Below are 15401 nucleotides of genomic sequence, written 5' to 3'. Positions count from 1 at the left end.
ACTCTATTTTTAGTCTATTCTGTATATCCTCATCTATTAGTTAATCCTTTAGGGAAATAAACCTTTACATTTTAATTGCCCTTCTGCCCCCCTTCCCTCCAAGAAAGGCAACGAGCACATTTCATAGGATGTGTGTCTATAAAAGCATTGCTTAGGAGTAAAGGAATTCAGCAGTGATCAAAGGAGGAACCAGATATGTGATTTGATAACTTGATATTCATCACACTGTGGATTTCTCCTTCAATAAAATAAAGCCATAATCTGTTGCTTACCTCACAGAGAGTTGTTTGACTAGATTGTTTGTGCAGCTCTCAGGAGAAGAAAGCACTGATGTAAATGCACATTACAAATGATTGCCTGCATTTAATGTTCTTGCTCGTGAGCGTGTGTTTGTTTTTATGTAGTAACAGCCCCTTGAAATGAGCCTTTTAATCCCAAGATCTAAATGAACTCTGCAAATTCTTATTAATTCACATTAATAACACCTTAGCACGATAAAAGAAAGCTATTAGCCCTGCTTTGTGAATTGGGTAAACAAGTGAGAAAAGCCATTAAAGCCCTGAGCTTCAAGTATGCTCAATATTTGAGTCCCCATTTCACACAGTGGGGGTGGCAGGCTGGGGGCAACTCTGGAAATCAGACTGTTGATAGTTTGTCTAGAGTGCTGAGAGGGATGGAAAGGAGCTGAAGCTGTGATCTGTTTAATTTTAATGATGAATTGTGTCTCAGTCATATCATGGGAAGCCCTTGGAGTCCACGCTGGCTGTCACTGAGCTGAGCCAGCCTGGGACATCCTGGTTGCCATGGCAGGATGGATCCCACCCTGGAACCCCATCTCCCCAGGGAAAGGGGGGTGAAATAAGGGGGAAAGGCCCTCCCCATTCCCTGCCTGGTGGCACAGGAGTGGCAGATGCCTGGCTGTGTCAGTGACCTCCTGGGCAAATGGCACAGCCCAGGGCTGGGGGGTTTCATCTCCCCACAAGCCACAACCACTGGGGAGGTGTCCCAGCAAAATTTAAAGGGCTTGGGGGCCCTGTGTGAAGGGGAGCAGGGGTACAGCCCAGCCCCAGGATGATGGTGGTACCCACAAAATCGGATTTGTTAGCTGGTGTGCAGCAAGCCAATAATGACACACTCGAGAGGGACACTGTTTATTCCAGAGCTGCCCCAGCCTGGGTGCTCAGTGGTACTCCAGAAATCCAGCACACCCCCGTGGACTTTCCCTGCCATTATTTGTACAAAAATTCAGAGTTAGTGACTCTTCAAGCACAGCCCTGGTTAGGACTGCTTAGTAAATTCCATGCAAGTTACATCAGCCGAGCAGTTTCAGGGCATTCTCAGGGGAAGGGTCTTTTGTAGCATTATAATGAACATGTTCAGCTCTAGGACACCTGGACCTTCAGTATTTTGCCAAGTTAGCAATATATAGATAGAGATACATCAACATCTTCATTTGCTACATCCTTAAAGCTCGTTAGCTTCAGGATGCCCTTGACTAAGGGAGGATCCTGCTGCCTGTTCCACTGACCAGGTCTCCTTTCTTGCTCATTAGGCTTGAAAACACACAAAGATCTTGCCTCGAAGAACATCCCAATTTAAGATAATCTTGGCTGGTTCCACCCTGGGGGTGCTGGTGGACAGTGGCTGAACGAGAGCCAGCTGCGCCCAGGGCCCAACAAAGTCCATGGCACCCTGGTCTGTGTCAGGAACACTGTGGCCAGCAGGACCAGGAGAGTGATTCCTGCCCTGTGCTGGGCTCTGGACAGGGTCACCTCGGCTCCTGTGCCCAGTTCTGGGCCCCTCAGCCCAGGCAGGACAAAATCCAGGGCTGGGTGAGGCTCTGGTCAGTTGACATGGTTGCCTTAGGTCGTAGGTTGGACTCGATGATCTCGGAAGCATTTTCCAACCCAAATGATCCTGTAAGGGATGACAGCAGGTCGGAGCAGATTGTCCCCCTCTGCTCTGCTCTGGTGAGGGCCAACTGGGCACAGCGGTGGTGTCAGCAGCACCACAGGGACACGGAGCTGCTGGAGCAGGTCACGAAGCTGCTGAGGGCACTGGAGCACCTCAGACAGCCGGAGAGCCGGGGCTGTTCGGCCTGGAGAGGAGAAGGTTGTGTGCAGACTCATGGCACATCTCCAGTGGGGGAAGGAGCTCCAGGGGAGCTGGGCAGTGACTCCTCCTCAGGAGCTGCAGGGACAGGACAAGGGGGAATGGTACAAATTGAAATAGGGGAAATTTAGGTTCAATATTAGGAAGAGATTTTTTTAGTGTGAGGCCCTGGCACAGGGTGCCCAGAGAGGCTGTGGCTGCCCCGGGATCCCTGGCAGTGCCCAAGGCCAGGCTGGACGGGGCTGGGAGCACCCTGGGATGGTGGAAGGTGCCATGGCAGCAACTGGAACGAGATCTTTTAAGGTCCATTCCATGATTCTGCGCTCTGTTGGCTGCTCCCTGTCCCACAGGTCAGATCTCCTCTCCTTGGCAGCACACAAAGCTCTCACATTACGGAGCACACCCATTTAACATTATCTCCATTATTCGAGACCCCGCGCCTCACAGCGGCGGCGCCCCGGAACCCCGGTGCGGGCCCGCGTTGCCGGCCGGACGCGGGCGGGAGGCGCCCGCCCCGCCCCCCGCCGTGCCCGCCGAGCCGCTGCTGCGGTTCCGCTCGCTGGCGGCGCGGAGCCGCGGGGCCCGCGGCGGGGCCGGCGCAGAGACCCAGGTGGGGAACGACCTGGGCAGCCCCGAGCCCCTGCGCTGGCTGCTGCGCTCGCCCTTCGACCGCAACGTGCCCGTGCAGCTGGAGCTGCAGGAGCTGCTCCTCGACCACGTCTTCCAGCGCCTCGGCGTGCCCTCGCAGGTACGGCCGGGCCCGGTTTGGGTCGGGAGGGACCGCGCTCCACCCGCTGCCCTGGGCATGGACAGCTTCCACTGCCGTGCAGCCTGGCCGTGGGCACTTCCAGGGATGGGGCAGCTGCAGCTTCCCTGGGCAGCCTAGGCCAGTGCCTCACCAGCCTCGCAGGGAGGAATCTTTTCTGAATTCCTCATCTACTCCCCTAAACTTACTGCTGGGTAATGCTCTTATTAGTAGTGTTTGCTGACCACTGCATGCCCAGCTGTCTTGAGAGTTGCTTCTCAGACCATGGAGCCCTTTACCTGCATGGCAACACCAGTTTGAAAGCTTTACCCTGAGTGAAATTAAACCTCCGCTGCTTTTCACTCACCTCCTCGTTGCATGGATTTTGGTTACTTAGATTTTTAATAATTTATATGTGCCTTTAAAACTCCATTCTCTTCCACCATTATGAGTTTATTCTTTGGTTGAATTAACATTAACATCTTTTTTTCCCTCTTAAACACTAGATATGATTTAACTTCCATGATTAGTGCCCTGCACATAAAGTGCTTTCTTGTGCCCATTTTGGAGGAGTTTTTGCTGATACTTTAAAGAAACAGAGATAACTAACCCTGGCTTTCCCCTTCATACCTTTATGACTGTTCTTTCCCCTTGTCTCTCCAAGGGCTGTGTGGATCACCCAATTGTTCTGACAGAAGCAGTTTGCAACCCTCTGTACTCAAGGCAAATGATGTCTGAGCTCCTCTTCGAATGCTACCAAGTGCCAAAGGTGTCCTATGGCGTGGACAGCCTGTACAGCTTTTACCACAACAGGAGGCAGAGCTGGCCCTGCAGTGGCTTGGTGATATCCTCAGGGTACCAGTGCACACACATTTTGCCAGTCTTAGAGGGCAGGTGAGTTCTGAGTGTCTTAAGACTGGTGCAGCCACTGGCTTTTCAAGTGATGCAAATGCCTGTTCCTCCAGCCCTGCACTATTAACTCTTGGAGTAATTTATACTGATGAGTTAAAACCAGGTCTGCACACTTTGCTAAGTTATGTTGAGTTTTGAATTGAAGAAGCAGTGCAGCTCTTGTAGATGTTGTGTTTTGGTTTTTAGTTGTGCTTTGATGTGTACTTTCAGAGGGAGAGGGGATATGTGTCCCAGGTGAAACTGGGCATTAACAAACATAATTTAGGTTTTAAAGCAGCTTTGGACAAAGGGAACTGCTCTGTGTGTGAGAGTTCTGCAATGCTGGAGGCTTTTATAATTTTGGTTATTCTGCTACATTGCTCTACTTTATTTTTTTGCCTTTTTTTTCCCTCTTTTTTAATCCTTACTGCAGGAGATGGCTTTATTATACCTGGTAATAAATTTTCAAGGTTTAACCTTGTCCAACCACTAAATGTCACAAAGGTTAAAAAACCACTTTTAGCACCACTACCCATCACTTCTGTTGTTAGAGCAGAACATCTCTATTTAACATTATTTAACAAATGTTAAATAATTTTGCTGTAGCCAAAATTATTTAACATTTGGGGTTTTTTTAAAAGCAGAGCAGAGCCTTTCACAATAAAATAGTGAACACAGCAGTGATTTCACTGTTGCCTGAGAAAAGCAGGTGTGTTAGATTCTCTGATAGCTGAAATATTGAAATACCTATCTGTGCACGTTCATCAGCAGAAATCAAACACTCTGTGGGGAAGCAGGTGCTGTGTTTGATTTGCTGTGAGTTCCCCCAGCGTGAGCTGTGTCTGTTTGCATTTTGAGGCTGGATGCCAAGAACTGCAAGCGCATTAACCTGGGCGGGTGCCAGGCTGCCGTGTACCTGCAGCGGCTGCTGCAGCTCAAGTACCCCGGGCACTTTGCAGCCATCACGCTGAGCCGCATGGAGGAGATCCTGCACGAGCACAGCTACATCGCCCAGGACTACCTGGAAGGTAACACCACCTCTAGTCACTGCCAGCTGGTGCTCACCCACTTTGGTGGTGTTGTTCACCCACCCGTGTTGTTGTTCTTTAACATAATTCCCCACTAGTTCTCAATGTTTTTAGTTTGTCCTCTCTGCCCCTTGTTTTGAACTCGGCTCGAATTCTTCCACAAATATTCAACTTCTGTTTTGCTTTCTTTGTGGCAAGCTGCTTTACATTTAACAGCAGTTTAATATTTAAAATTAAGCCAGAAATAAAATTTAACTACTACTACAAAGAAAAAAATCTGTATTGGTTCAGATTTCTCTGTGAATGAAAATTGTGATGTTTCATTTTAAATTTAAAAGAATTTAAAATGAGCTTTTTGTTTCCTTTATACGTCAACAAAACCTCTAAGTGGGTTAGGATTTCTGTGTTTTGTATCTGCTTTAAGGTTTCCTAAGTTGCACAGGACATTTCTCATAACTTTGTTTGAACTAAGGAAGTTTTAAAACTTCCATGGCAAATGTCATCTGAAGTAGTGCCTGAAGAGAGTGGTTTTTTTACATTTGTCACTTGTAAATGAGCCTTCCTTAGAAATGTGTGAGTGCTCTCCCTCCCCTTGGGCAGAGAGACTTCAGTGTGCACTTGCACTTTGTAGTACTTGGTGTTTCCTGGAGGTCAGAGCACTCAGAGCTGCCTGCACTGGGTGTGTGACCTGGAGGCAGCACTCAGAGGGGACAGCCAAGCTTGGGAGCAGCTGCCAAGAGGCAACAAAATGCTGTGCTTGCACTTTTTTTGCCTTCTTTCCTCACCTTTCCTCCTTCACACGAGGTGCGCATAACACACGAACCATCGTTTTGAGCTGCCAGAACAAAAAGTTATTTTGCTTTCCAAATGGCCAGAGCTGCAGAAGTGGCGGTGCCCAGAGTACTACGAGAACAACGTGCACAAGATGCAGCTGCCTTTCTCCAACAAGCTGCTGGGCAGCACGGTGGCCTCTGAGGAGAAGCAGGAGAAGAGGCAGCAGCAGCTGCGGCGGCTGCAGGAGCTGAACGCGCGGCGCCGGGAGGAAAAGCTGCAGCTGGACCAGGAGAGGCTGGACAGGTTGCTGTATGTGCAGGTAATGCAGGCAGAGTTGCAGTGTGCTGTCTTGGGAGGAGGGCAGGCTGCCCTCAGGGCTCTAGCAGAAGGTCACACATCATCATTGTGGTAAAGAAGCTGTCGTGGGTGTTCTCTGATAGGAGCTTGCCAAGGTTAGTTGTGAGTTAATAGAGATTATTGATGCAGGGGATGTTCTCAGTTTCTGAACAGCACTTCTGGGAACTACTTCAAATGCTGTCAAAGTGTGCACATCATCGTCTCTAGTCATGCAAGCAGAGTATCTGTACATCACTGCTGACTGCTGTTGCCCTGTCGTGTTCATCACAGCTTACTCTGATCTTCCACAGGAACTTTTAGAAGATGGTCAGATGGATCAGTTCCACAAAGCTTTGGTGGAGCTGAACATGGACTCTGCAGAAGAGCTTCAGTCTTACATCAACAAATTGAGTCTGTCTGTTGAACAAACAAAGCAAAAAATCCTACAGTCAGAAGTCAATATTGAAGTGGATGTTGTGGACAGCAAGCCAGAGGTAGGATGTTTTCACCAAGATAATGCTTATTTTATCTCTGAATGAATTAAACTTCTGTGCTTGAAAATGTGTCCCTTTAGACTTCTATTGGTGAGCTAAGTTTTTTCTTTAACACATTGCAAGTCATTATTAAGTTGGCAACTGCTTCTCTCTTTTCAGAGAGTGTCCTGGGACAACCATCCTTAATCTTCAGTAGTTTTCTATTAAATATACAGAGGAGATAAAGATAGAACCCATCCATCTTTTTGTTTAAAAAAGTATTTGTTTTCCTTTTTATTCTTCCCCTTCAGGTGCAAAGAAGTTAAATGGTAAAGAACCAACCCTGCCTTCATTGTAGCCGTCTATTTTTGGTGCATTTAAGCAGCATGTTCTGTTTTGGTTCCTTAATGAAAGATTAATTGCTACACTTGGTTACTGGAGTTGTCTTGAAGATGAGGAGCTCCTTGTCTGCTTTGCCAGACTAACACAGGCCCAGCACACAGCAGCTGCTGCCAGGAGGTGCTCTAAGGCTGCTTGTGCATGTGCTTTTAATTGCCTTTCAAGTCACATAAGATACAACTTTTTTAGCTTTTTCAGCCCCTGTTCAGGGAGAAGGTAGAGGGAAAAACAGAAAATTGAAGCATAGAGGGGAGATCCTAATTTAGGTTGCCCAGAGAAGCTGTGGCTGGCCCATCCCTGGAAGTGTTCAAGGGCAGCTTGGAGCAGCCTGGTCTAGTGGAAGGTGTCCCTGCCCATGGCAGGGGGTGGAACTGGATGAGCTTTTCAGGTCCTTTCCAACCCAAACCATTCCATAATTCTATGGTTATCAGTGCAAGAATCAGAATTATTGTGCTTCAGCAAAATTCAGGGAGATGATGGGCTTATCGTTGTGGTGAAGAATCTTTCTGCCTTCTGTATAAAGAAGATACTCTAGAAAAAAGAGAATTGAAAGATTAGCAGTTACCTGTGATTTTTCTCAGTGACTGTACCTAAATTCCAACATCTCCCACACCCCTGCTGTTTGCTGGGTGCAATCTCAGACCTCAGAATGAATCCACAAGCTTTGTTACTTGGTCTGTGCATTGAGAGAGCACTTAGAATTATCACAAAATCCCTTTGTAAGACCAGATATTCAGCTGAGTTCTCTGTATCTTTCTGGTTTTGTCCTTTTCCTTTTTTTAGAAGATAAAAAATGAACTTGATTTAACAGGACTTCACGAGCCTACATTTTTTGCTGTAACAATGAACACTTCTAAACTTCAGTTTGATTGATTGAATTGGTTAAGTAGATATTAAATCGATACTTAAGAATGTTTGAGGGGCTTAATTTTACCTTATCCTGGCATTGCAACAAATGTTTCAAGTTTAAAATAACCAAAACAAATATTTAACAACAAAATCCCAGAGGTAACATTGTAACACAAAAAAATGAAGAAGATAATTAAAAGCTGTGCCTTCCTCACAACAGGAGTCTTGTAGGATTTTGAGTGATGCTTTTCATTAGGACAGAGCTTCATGTCTGTGTGAAATAAAAGGGGATTTGATGCATCCTGTGAGCAAATACTAGACAGTTGAAACTTTTCAAAAATTGTGTGGTGCCTTTGTAGCTAGCAAATATTTGTTTTCCAGTCCCACACAAGCAAAATAGGGAATTTAATGGTAATTATAGAGCAGTTTAGAGGTGTTGGAAGGGTACCAGGTTTTAACCAATATAAAAAGCTATTTTACTAAGTTTTAACATGCTGTTATGCTTAGGGACATGGCTGCCTGGGATCCTGGCACTCAGCCTGGTGACTGAGGCCTGCATTTCTGAGCTGGCATTGGGATAAATTTATTGGAAGTGTTTGATTTTTATGCTTTGTGTGAATGTCTGTATTTCTATTTCCTGGGCATATTTGCTTTCAGGCATGTTAAAGAGTTGAGATTTGAGGAGCCTGAGTTTTCCAGCCATGTCACCAGAACTGAAATCACACCTGAGCTAAGCTACCATAACTTGCTCTGTTTCCAGACTCCTGACTTGGATCCACTGGGCAGTGAACAGTCCCTGGAGGATGTGGAAAGTATTAATGAGTTTGAGCCTTTATTTGCTGAGGAGCAGCCTGAAGTTGAGAAGCCAGTTGCTGCAGTGCAGGTTTGGTTTCTGTATTTACACCTTGTGCCAGGGGTTTGCATCCCAGCTGTCCAGCCAGTCTGCTGACATTTCTCCTCATGCAAACACTGTTTGCCTGCTCTAAGAGATGCCTAAACTACCTGAACAGGACATGAAGAGAGAAATCCTGGCAATCTTAGCTGGTGGTTTAGGATGAGAATTCCCTCTTGGCTCACTCTGCAGGCAGTGCCTGGTGTAACAGTGCTGTGTTACTAAGGGAAAAAAGTTCAGCTCAAGTGTTTTTGTCTGTGATCCATAGCCTGGTATCCCAGTGGACACAGCTTTCCACTTGTGAGGTTGAGCCTTAGGATTAAGTGGCTCCAAGCAGAATAAATTGTAGGAAAAGTCCAGCTTCTGTGAACTTTTGGAACCTTTAGCATAGTGCTGTTTCTCTGTGGGAGCATTAATATTTAGGTTTTTGTACAGAATGGTTAGGAAACATTGCTTATTGAAGAATATTATAGAATATTATTGTTCTTTAACATAATTCCCCACTACTTCTCAATGTTTTTAAAGCCCGTGTTTAACCTGGCAGAGTACCACCAGCTTTTCCTTGGCACTGAAAGAATCAGGGCTCCAGAGATTGTCTTCCAGCCCTCCCTGATAGGAGAGGACCAGGCTGGGATAGCAGAAACCATGCAGTACGTCCTTGAGAGGTGAGTTTACAGAGCTGTTTACTTCAAACTAGCTATTCTTCATTTGATACCAGCTTTTGAAATGCTGGGGGTTTAGCAATAATTTGTGAAAATATGTTGAATAGTTCTTTTTGGTGGGGTCAAGCATTGCAGGTTAGACATGTCTTCCTGAAAGCCACATGTAACTCTGCTTGTTTTAAGTCAGTGAGTCTACAAAGTTTTTTCATCTATAACCCCATCAATGATAAATTTTTGAGCACACACCTCCAATATATGTGTATTTGTAAGTTACAGCTACTACTAAACTATTGTGAACATTTTAAAACATACACAAAAACAGAAATTAAAAAAGAATGAGATCAAAGGGAAATAAACACTATTTAAATGTATTTATCAATTTTTCTTCCTGCACCCCACTGAGTTGTTTTGCACAGACCCCACTTTAGAGATCCCTGGTCCAACTCATTATTGAGGGAAACAACAAACACTTGCAACAGTGAGCTGGCAGTCTCTGGTTTTGGGAGACCAAAATCAGGGGTGGCATTTTAAAGTTAAGGTACAGGCAGGCCTGCTGGACATTTCCAGACAAATTAGCATTGATGAAATGTCCCCCCTGAACTGTATGAACATAGGAGATCACATTTTCTGAGAGGTAAGAATTCCAGCCCCAGAAGGAAATCCAGTTGATGATTTATGGGATACTGAGTGCTTTCAGATTTTTTCTGAATTTCCCTTAATTTCCAGCAAACAAAGAAAGTTTTTGGTGCTAGGAAAATGAAGTTTCTCAAAGTGAATCCTGGGACAAGGTGCCAGTATTTCCCACAGCTGTTCCAGTTTGTAGGGCAGAGGTCCTTGAGAAAAGCTGAAGCTGTTCTTGTTCTTCACAGGTATTCAAAGGAACAACAGGCTATCCTTGTCCAGAATGTTTTCCTCACGGGTGGAAATACGATGTACCCTGGACTGAAAGCCAGGATCCAGAAGGAACTCCTGGAAATGAGGCCATTCCAGTCATCCTTTCAGGTGTGTGTATTGCCAAGGTGTTTATGTGAGCAGCCTGTTCTGCTGTGTTTACATGGAATTGGATGAGGTGAGAGCAGAGGTACTTAGAGTATGGGCATAGAGGGGATTTTAGGGCAGGGCTCTGCCAACAGCTTTTTGACCTGAGAAGGTGCAGGTTAAGCAAAGATTCAGTTGCTCTTTGTGAAGACAGCATAGTGAGCAGGGAAAAGGAAAGTCTGCATGCACACAAAAGCATGTTTGGCTGGAAATTTGCAAATTGATTGCTTAGGAATTGATAACAAGGTGAAAACACACTTGAACCCATTGTAAACATGACTCTTTCTGAGCGACACTGAGTAATCAGCTCAAATTTCTGAAATTTAGCAGTTATGTGTCATATACCATTGTAACCAGGGTAAAAAGGGCTTCCCTTTCATGTGCTGAATTGACATTGTTGTTCTGTTTTCCTTCCATCCAGGTTAGCCTTGCTTCCAGCCCTGTCCTGGATGCCTGGTATGGGGCTAGGGACTGGGCAGTGGAGCACATGAACCGTGAGGAAGGCTGGATCAGCAGGAAGGACTATGAGGAGAAAGGGGGGGAGTACCTCAAGGAACACTGTGCCTCCAATGTCTATGTTCCCATCCGCCTTCCCAAGCAGGCCCCACGGGCAGCAGAGGCTCCCAGCAGAGCCTCGGGCACAGGGAATCCCGGTGAGCAGGCATAGCCCTGTCCTTGGCACCCTCAGCACTGCAGGGAAGAGTTCCTGTGCAGCAGGACAGAGCCTCGCTGCCTGCTGAGGTCCCATCAGGTCCTTGGCCCAGGAGGACGGGACATGCTGGCACAGTTCAGTGCTGCTCACACACAGCAGCTCGTGGAGAGGAAAACTCCCTCTTAGAGACTGTCATAGTAAGGCTCAGGGGTTTTGGAGAGTGTGTGTTTTACACTTTTTAAGGTGTAATGAAATGTCCTGGTTTTATGTGGTTTTTGTTGCAGCTGGGCTGTAGCAAGGCAGGCAGCCCAGCAGGTGTCCCCCTTGCCCGTGTCACAATCGAATGTCGGGACATGTCGGGCAGGCCGTGCTGCAGGACACCGGCGGGGCTGAGCTCAGCCCTGCCTCCCGAGGGCTGTGTTCCATCTCCTTCCTGCTAAACCAGCACCAAATAACCAGGGGCCCTTCTTGTCTCCATCGATGTCAGAGATAGCCATGTTGTGGCTGAAACTGGAGAGCTGGGCACAGACAGACACAACCCTCCAAAAGCACAGTCCAGAGGCACTGCCCAGCCTGCTGCTGCCCTTGAGTGGTTCTGCAGGCTGAGCAGGGCAGCTCTTTGATGGGACTTCTTGATCAACAGTTGTTGTAGCAATAAAGCAAAGTTTTTTGCTTTACCACTAACTTATGTGTTTCAGTGATTTCACCTCTTTAGAGCTATGAGGATGGATTTGATTGGTTGTACCTTGCTTCAAAACAGGTTTGCAGCCAGGCCCCTGTCCTGCTGTACAGTGTTCCAGCTTAAATTTGGGGATTCAGCTGTCCCACTGAACAACTTGTTGCTTTCCCAAAAGAATAATCCATACTAGATGCTGAACCCGAATCTAAAGAGACTCCATCACTTTGGCAAAAGCTGGGAAAGGCAAGGTACTGGGGAAAATATCCAGACTGTAACTGATATAAAGAAGGTGTAGAGATGGTGTTTGGTGTCCCCAAGGGCTGCAGAGCATCAAGGTGAGTTGTCATCTGGCAGATTCAAAGCAAAGAACATGAGGAACTTGCTTGTGCTGAAGTTGGTTGCCACAGGGTGAGATTTTTGAATTCAAAAGTATTACCAAGATTTACATCTTTTTTATGAAAGATAAATTTGTGGGCAAATGTTGAGGTCTCAGCTGTGCACTGAGTGTCCTTCAGAGAGCCTGTGAGGAAGGGCTGTTGCACACCTGCTCTCACACAGCTCCTTGGCACCCAGCACTGGCCAGTCCCAGGTGGGATGCTGCTCTTGGTGGCCTCTGCTCCTCACAGGCTGTTGGGCAGGGCAGGAGGAAGGAGCTGGCTGCCTCCAGGTGACCTCAAGTTTGGATTATTGATCCTACCCCTGGCTGCCTGGAGGCAGTTTTTAGGACAATTAAGGGAATTCTGTGGGTGGTAAAGAATGTGGAAAAACATGCTGTGCTGAAACCAGCCAAGTTACACCTGAAGATGTCTTTTCTGATCTCAGTGACCTGGAGTCAATGATGTCCCATTGCTGTTTGACCCCTCTCTGACCCATCTTTAGCTTTACTTTAGGCAGAGGGACTACCCAAGGTATGGAAATAGTTCTGATACCTGGTGTTGCCTGCTAAATAGATAAGTGTGTTGTGCACAAAACAGTAATAGAATGAGGGCCTGAAAGGGTATCATGATTATGTGACTTCTAAATCTGTGGCCAAATCGTGCCAGCCACTTCTCTTTCATTAATTCAAAGCAGAGCTGTCTAATTCTGCCAAGAGGTGCCGGAGCAGCTGCTTAAAAAGCTTTAAGGAAGCATAATTTTATAATCCCCTGAATATTAGCTGTTACTTTGTTACTTTGTGCCACAGTAAACAGAGTAACTGATGAACTTGGACCAGGTGGTCACTGTCACAGGCTGCTCTGAGTGTGCTGGTGGCCACTCAGGTGCTTGGAGCAGCACCATGAAAATCATGAATTGCAGAATGGGATGAATTTTAGCCATTTCAGTTCCCTGGTAGTGATTTGCTGTGGTGCTACCTGAGCATTGGAGAGAAATGGAAGGAGTGTGAGGGCAGGAGGACACAACAGTGTTATTTCAAACAGTAGTGTTGGAGTCCTTGTAGAGCTTCACCATTGTGACATCTGTGGCAAGGTTTTCTCATCCCCCTGTGCAGGCAAATTTGGTTGTTTTCCATGTGAGTGGCACAGGGCTTTCCAAACCCACAAGGGGCTTGGGCTGTTTCCTGTCATTGGTTTATGCCCCTGAGAATGGAACAGGCCAAAAGACACCTGCTAGGCCTCTTTTTAATGGGACTTTTGGTTGTGTGAGGAGCAGTAGGAGGAAAAATAATCCTGTGGAGAGGAATCTCACAGTGCTGCTGTGAGAGCCTTTGGCAAGCGGTGGCAGGGCTGCTGTTGAGAGAACTGCTGTGCCAGCAGCCTCAGAATCATTGCTGTGCTTATCCTGGCAGTGTCCTCCAAGCTGGCCCAGGGCAATTGCCAGGTCTCAGATGGCCAAATGGTTCCCATTTGGTCTTTGGTAAATTAAGTTCAAAGCAACCTGTAACCTGGTTATACAATTCAGCTATGCCCTAATTCAGGTCAAAGAGTACGACAGTACAATTTCACAGCAGTCCTGAGTTTGGTCTATTTAAAAGACAGCTCAAACTGGGTCCCACCTTTCACAGGGTCCCTAAGATCTGCTCTGGGTGGAAACACCACGTCAGTGAGCAGCCCTGGAGACCGAACATCCATCACGTGTCCCATGTCCCAGATTTCCTTTGGAGCTGCCGACGAGCCTCGCTTTGGGGCTTCAGGGCTTCTTATGCTTCCTGTGCCACAGCAACTTCAAACATGTTCTTTGCTAAATCTCTGCTAGGACACCAAGATTAGAACTCTCTGCTCCAGTTATTAATCTCTGGAATACTTAATGTGCTGTGTAAGACAGCATCTCGGAAGAAAGAGAAGATGCCCGTGAAGTGTCACTGAAAATTTAGGATTATCCCTCCAGAGACAGCCCACAGTGATCCTCTGGCAGTCAGTCATAAACCACAAGTTTTGAAGCTTGTGTGGGATGGAGGAGAATGCTGTAATGGATTTAACATTATCCCCAAAGTCATATGGTGGGATTTCCAGCCGATGGTTGGGAATGCCAGGCACAAGCAGCTGTGCTGCTCCCCACTGCTCACTCCCACTGCTCTGTGCAGGGAGAGAGCTGCTCCCTGAGCATCAGCTGCAGCAGAATTTGGGTGTAAATGGCTCAGACCCTGAGCATGGTTTGCCAAGAGATTTTCAGGCTACTTTCATTCCTTTTCAGGCACTCGGCTTCCTGTGTGTAGTTGACAAACACCTTTTCCCCCTCCTTGTTCACACGATTTCAGCCCTCATGTTAGCAAGGTGTCATAGTTTCAAAGGATTTTTTTTGTTGTTTATTTTTAAGTAATATTTCTTTTTTTACACCCTTTGGGGTCTTTTCTTTCTCTTTATGAGCAGTGGACTTGGTTCCTATTCCCTAATGCAGCAGAGGCCATGATGAAAGAATCATTTTCATGCATCCAGCTCATAGCAATGTTTGCTCGTGACAATTCACAGCTGCTGCTCTGCCCTCAGTTCTGTCTCAGCAGAGCCAGCCTGAGAGTGGTGCTGGCTGAGGCTTTCACAGAGTGCACAGCTCCTCTGGGGAAGGAGGGAGGTCAAGTAAAATCATGGAGACTTGGTCCATCTGTGCTGAATGCACAGTGTGCCAAGTGAAAAAATCTTCAAGCCACTCATTTCCTGAAGCCAGCAGAAGTCTCAGGTACAGTAGGAATCACTCTGTGCAGGTATACTTTTATTTTTAAGCAATTGCTGTTCCCCATGAATCAAGCTGGATTTATGGTCTGACTGAGAAACTCTTGTGCTCTTAAAATCCCTGGGTTTAGTCAGGACAGTATTTTTTTAGCTTTTAAATTATTTCAGAACCGAGAAGTATGAAAGAGCTTCTCCCTTCTTCTGACAGGAGGTGAATATGCAGTGTTGATGGGGAAAGCATTTTTATGTTGTCAGTGATGTTCTGTGAAGGCATCCAAGTTCCTGCACTTCCAGTAGTCAGGCAGTTACATCAAGAGGAAGCTTGTCCCCAGGGAATCTTGTGGCAGGTCTGCCTGGATAAATGAGCATCAGAACATGCAAAGAAAAAGTGTGGCTTTGTTCAAACCTATGTCAATTCCAGAGGAGAGGGACCTTTGGAAAGCTCTTCTTGCTTGAGCTTTTTGGGAGTATAGTGGGTGATAGAGTATTGGATAGCAGGGAGAGCACAGGGCATTGGGTGCCTTCCTTATTTAGGGGAAGGGCAAGGATGCATCGTGGACCTCTGGGTGGGAGAAGGTTTGAGGGATGATGGCAACTTGCAGCCCCCAAAAGGCTGTGGTGACACAGTGCCCAGGAGGATTGGGAGACTGTTTGCTGCAGCAGAAGCTGATTTTCCTCCTCTCTAAACAATCACCCTGTTTCTGCAGCTCTCCTGGAGCACACTCCCTGCTCCTAAATGGCTCCTCATGCCAAGTGCAAAAAATGTC

General features: G+C 46.7%; 1 protein-coding gene across 1 annotated transcript; it reads left to right on the top strand.

The window, feature by feature from the left end:
• The first annotated feature begins 2606 nt into the window (after positions 1-2606).
• ACTR5 (actin related protein 5) lies at positions 2607-11535 on the top strand. Its single transcript, XM_039728196.1, has 9 exons — positions 2607-2860; positions 3522-3751; positions 4607-4776; positions 5652-5869; positions 6198-6380; positions 8368-8490; positions 9025-9164; positions 10031-10163; positions 10621-11535. Exons 2-9 carry the CDS (start codon positions 3585-3587, stop codon positions 10864-10866), a joined length of 1380 nt encoding a protein of 459 aa, XP_039584130.1. The 5' UTR covers positions 2607-2860; positions 3522-3584; the 3' UTR covers positions 10867-11535.
• The last annotated feature ends 3866 nt before the right edge of the window (positions 11536-15401 follow it).

This window comes from Passer montanus, unplaced genomic scaffold (genome assembly GCF_014805655.1).
Source record: "Passer montanus isolate IOZ18808 unplaced genomic scaffold, ASM1480565v1 scaffold64, whole genome shotgun sequence".
NCBI lineage: Eukaryota > Metazoa > Chordata > Aves > Passeriformes > Passeridae > Passer > Passer montanus.
The sequence above is the reverse complement of the archived record's forward strand: the minus strand, read 5'-3'. Positions and strand labels throughout refer to the sequence as shown.

Coding starts and splice junctions, on each gene's coding strand:
- ACTR5 (XM_039728196.1), top strand. CDS start 3,585: ATGATGTCTGAGCTCCTCTTCGAATGCTACCAAGTGCCAAAGGTGTCC. Junction 6,381..8,367: donor TTGTGGACAGCAAGCCAGAG/GTAGGATGTTTT, acceptor CTCTGTTTCCAG/ACTCCTGACTTGGATCCACT. Junction 9,165..10,030: donor ATGCAGTACGTCCTTGAGAG/GTGAGTTTACAG, acceptor TGTTCTTCACAG/GTATTCAAAGGAACAACAGG.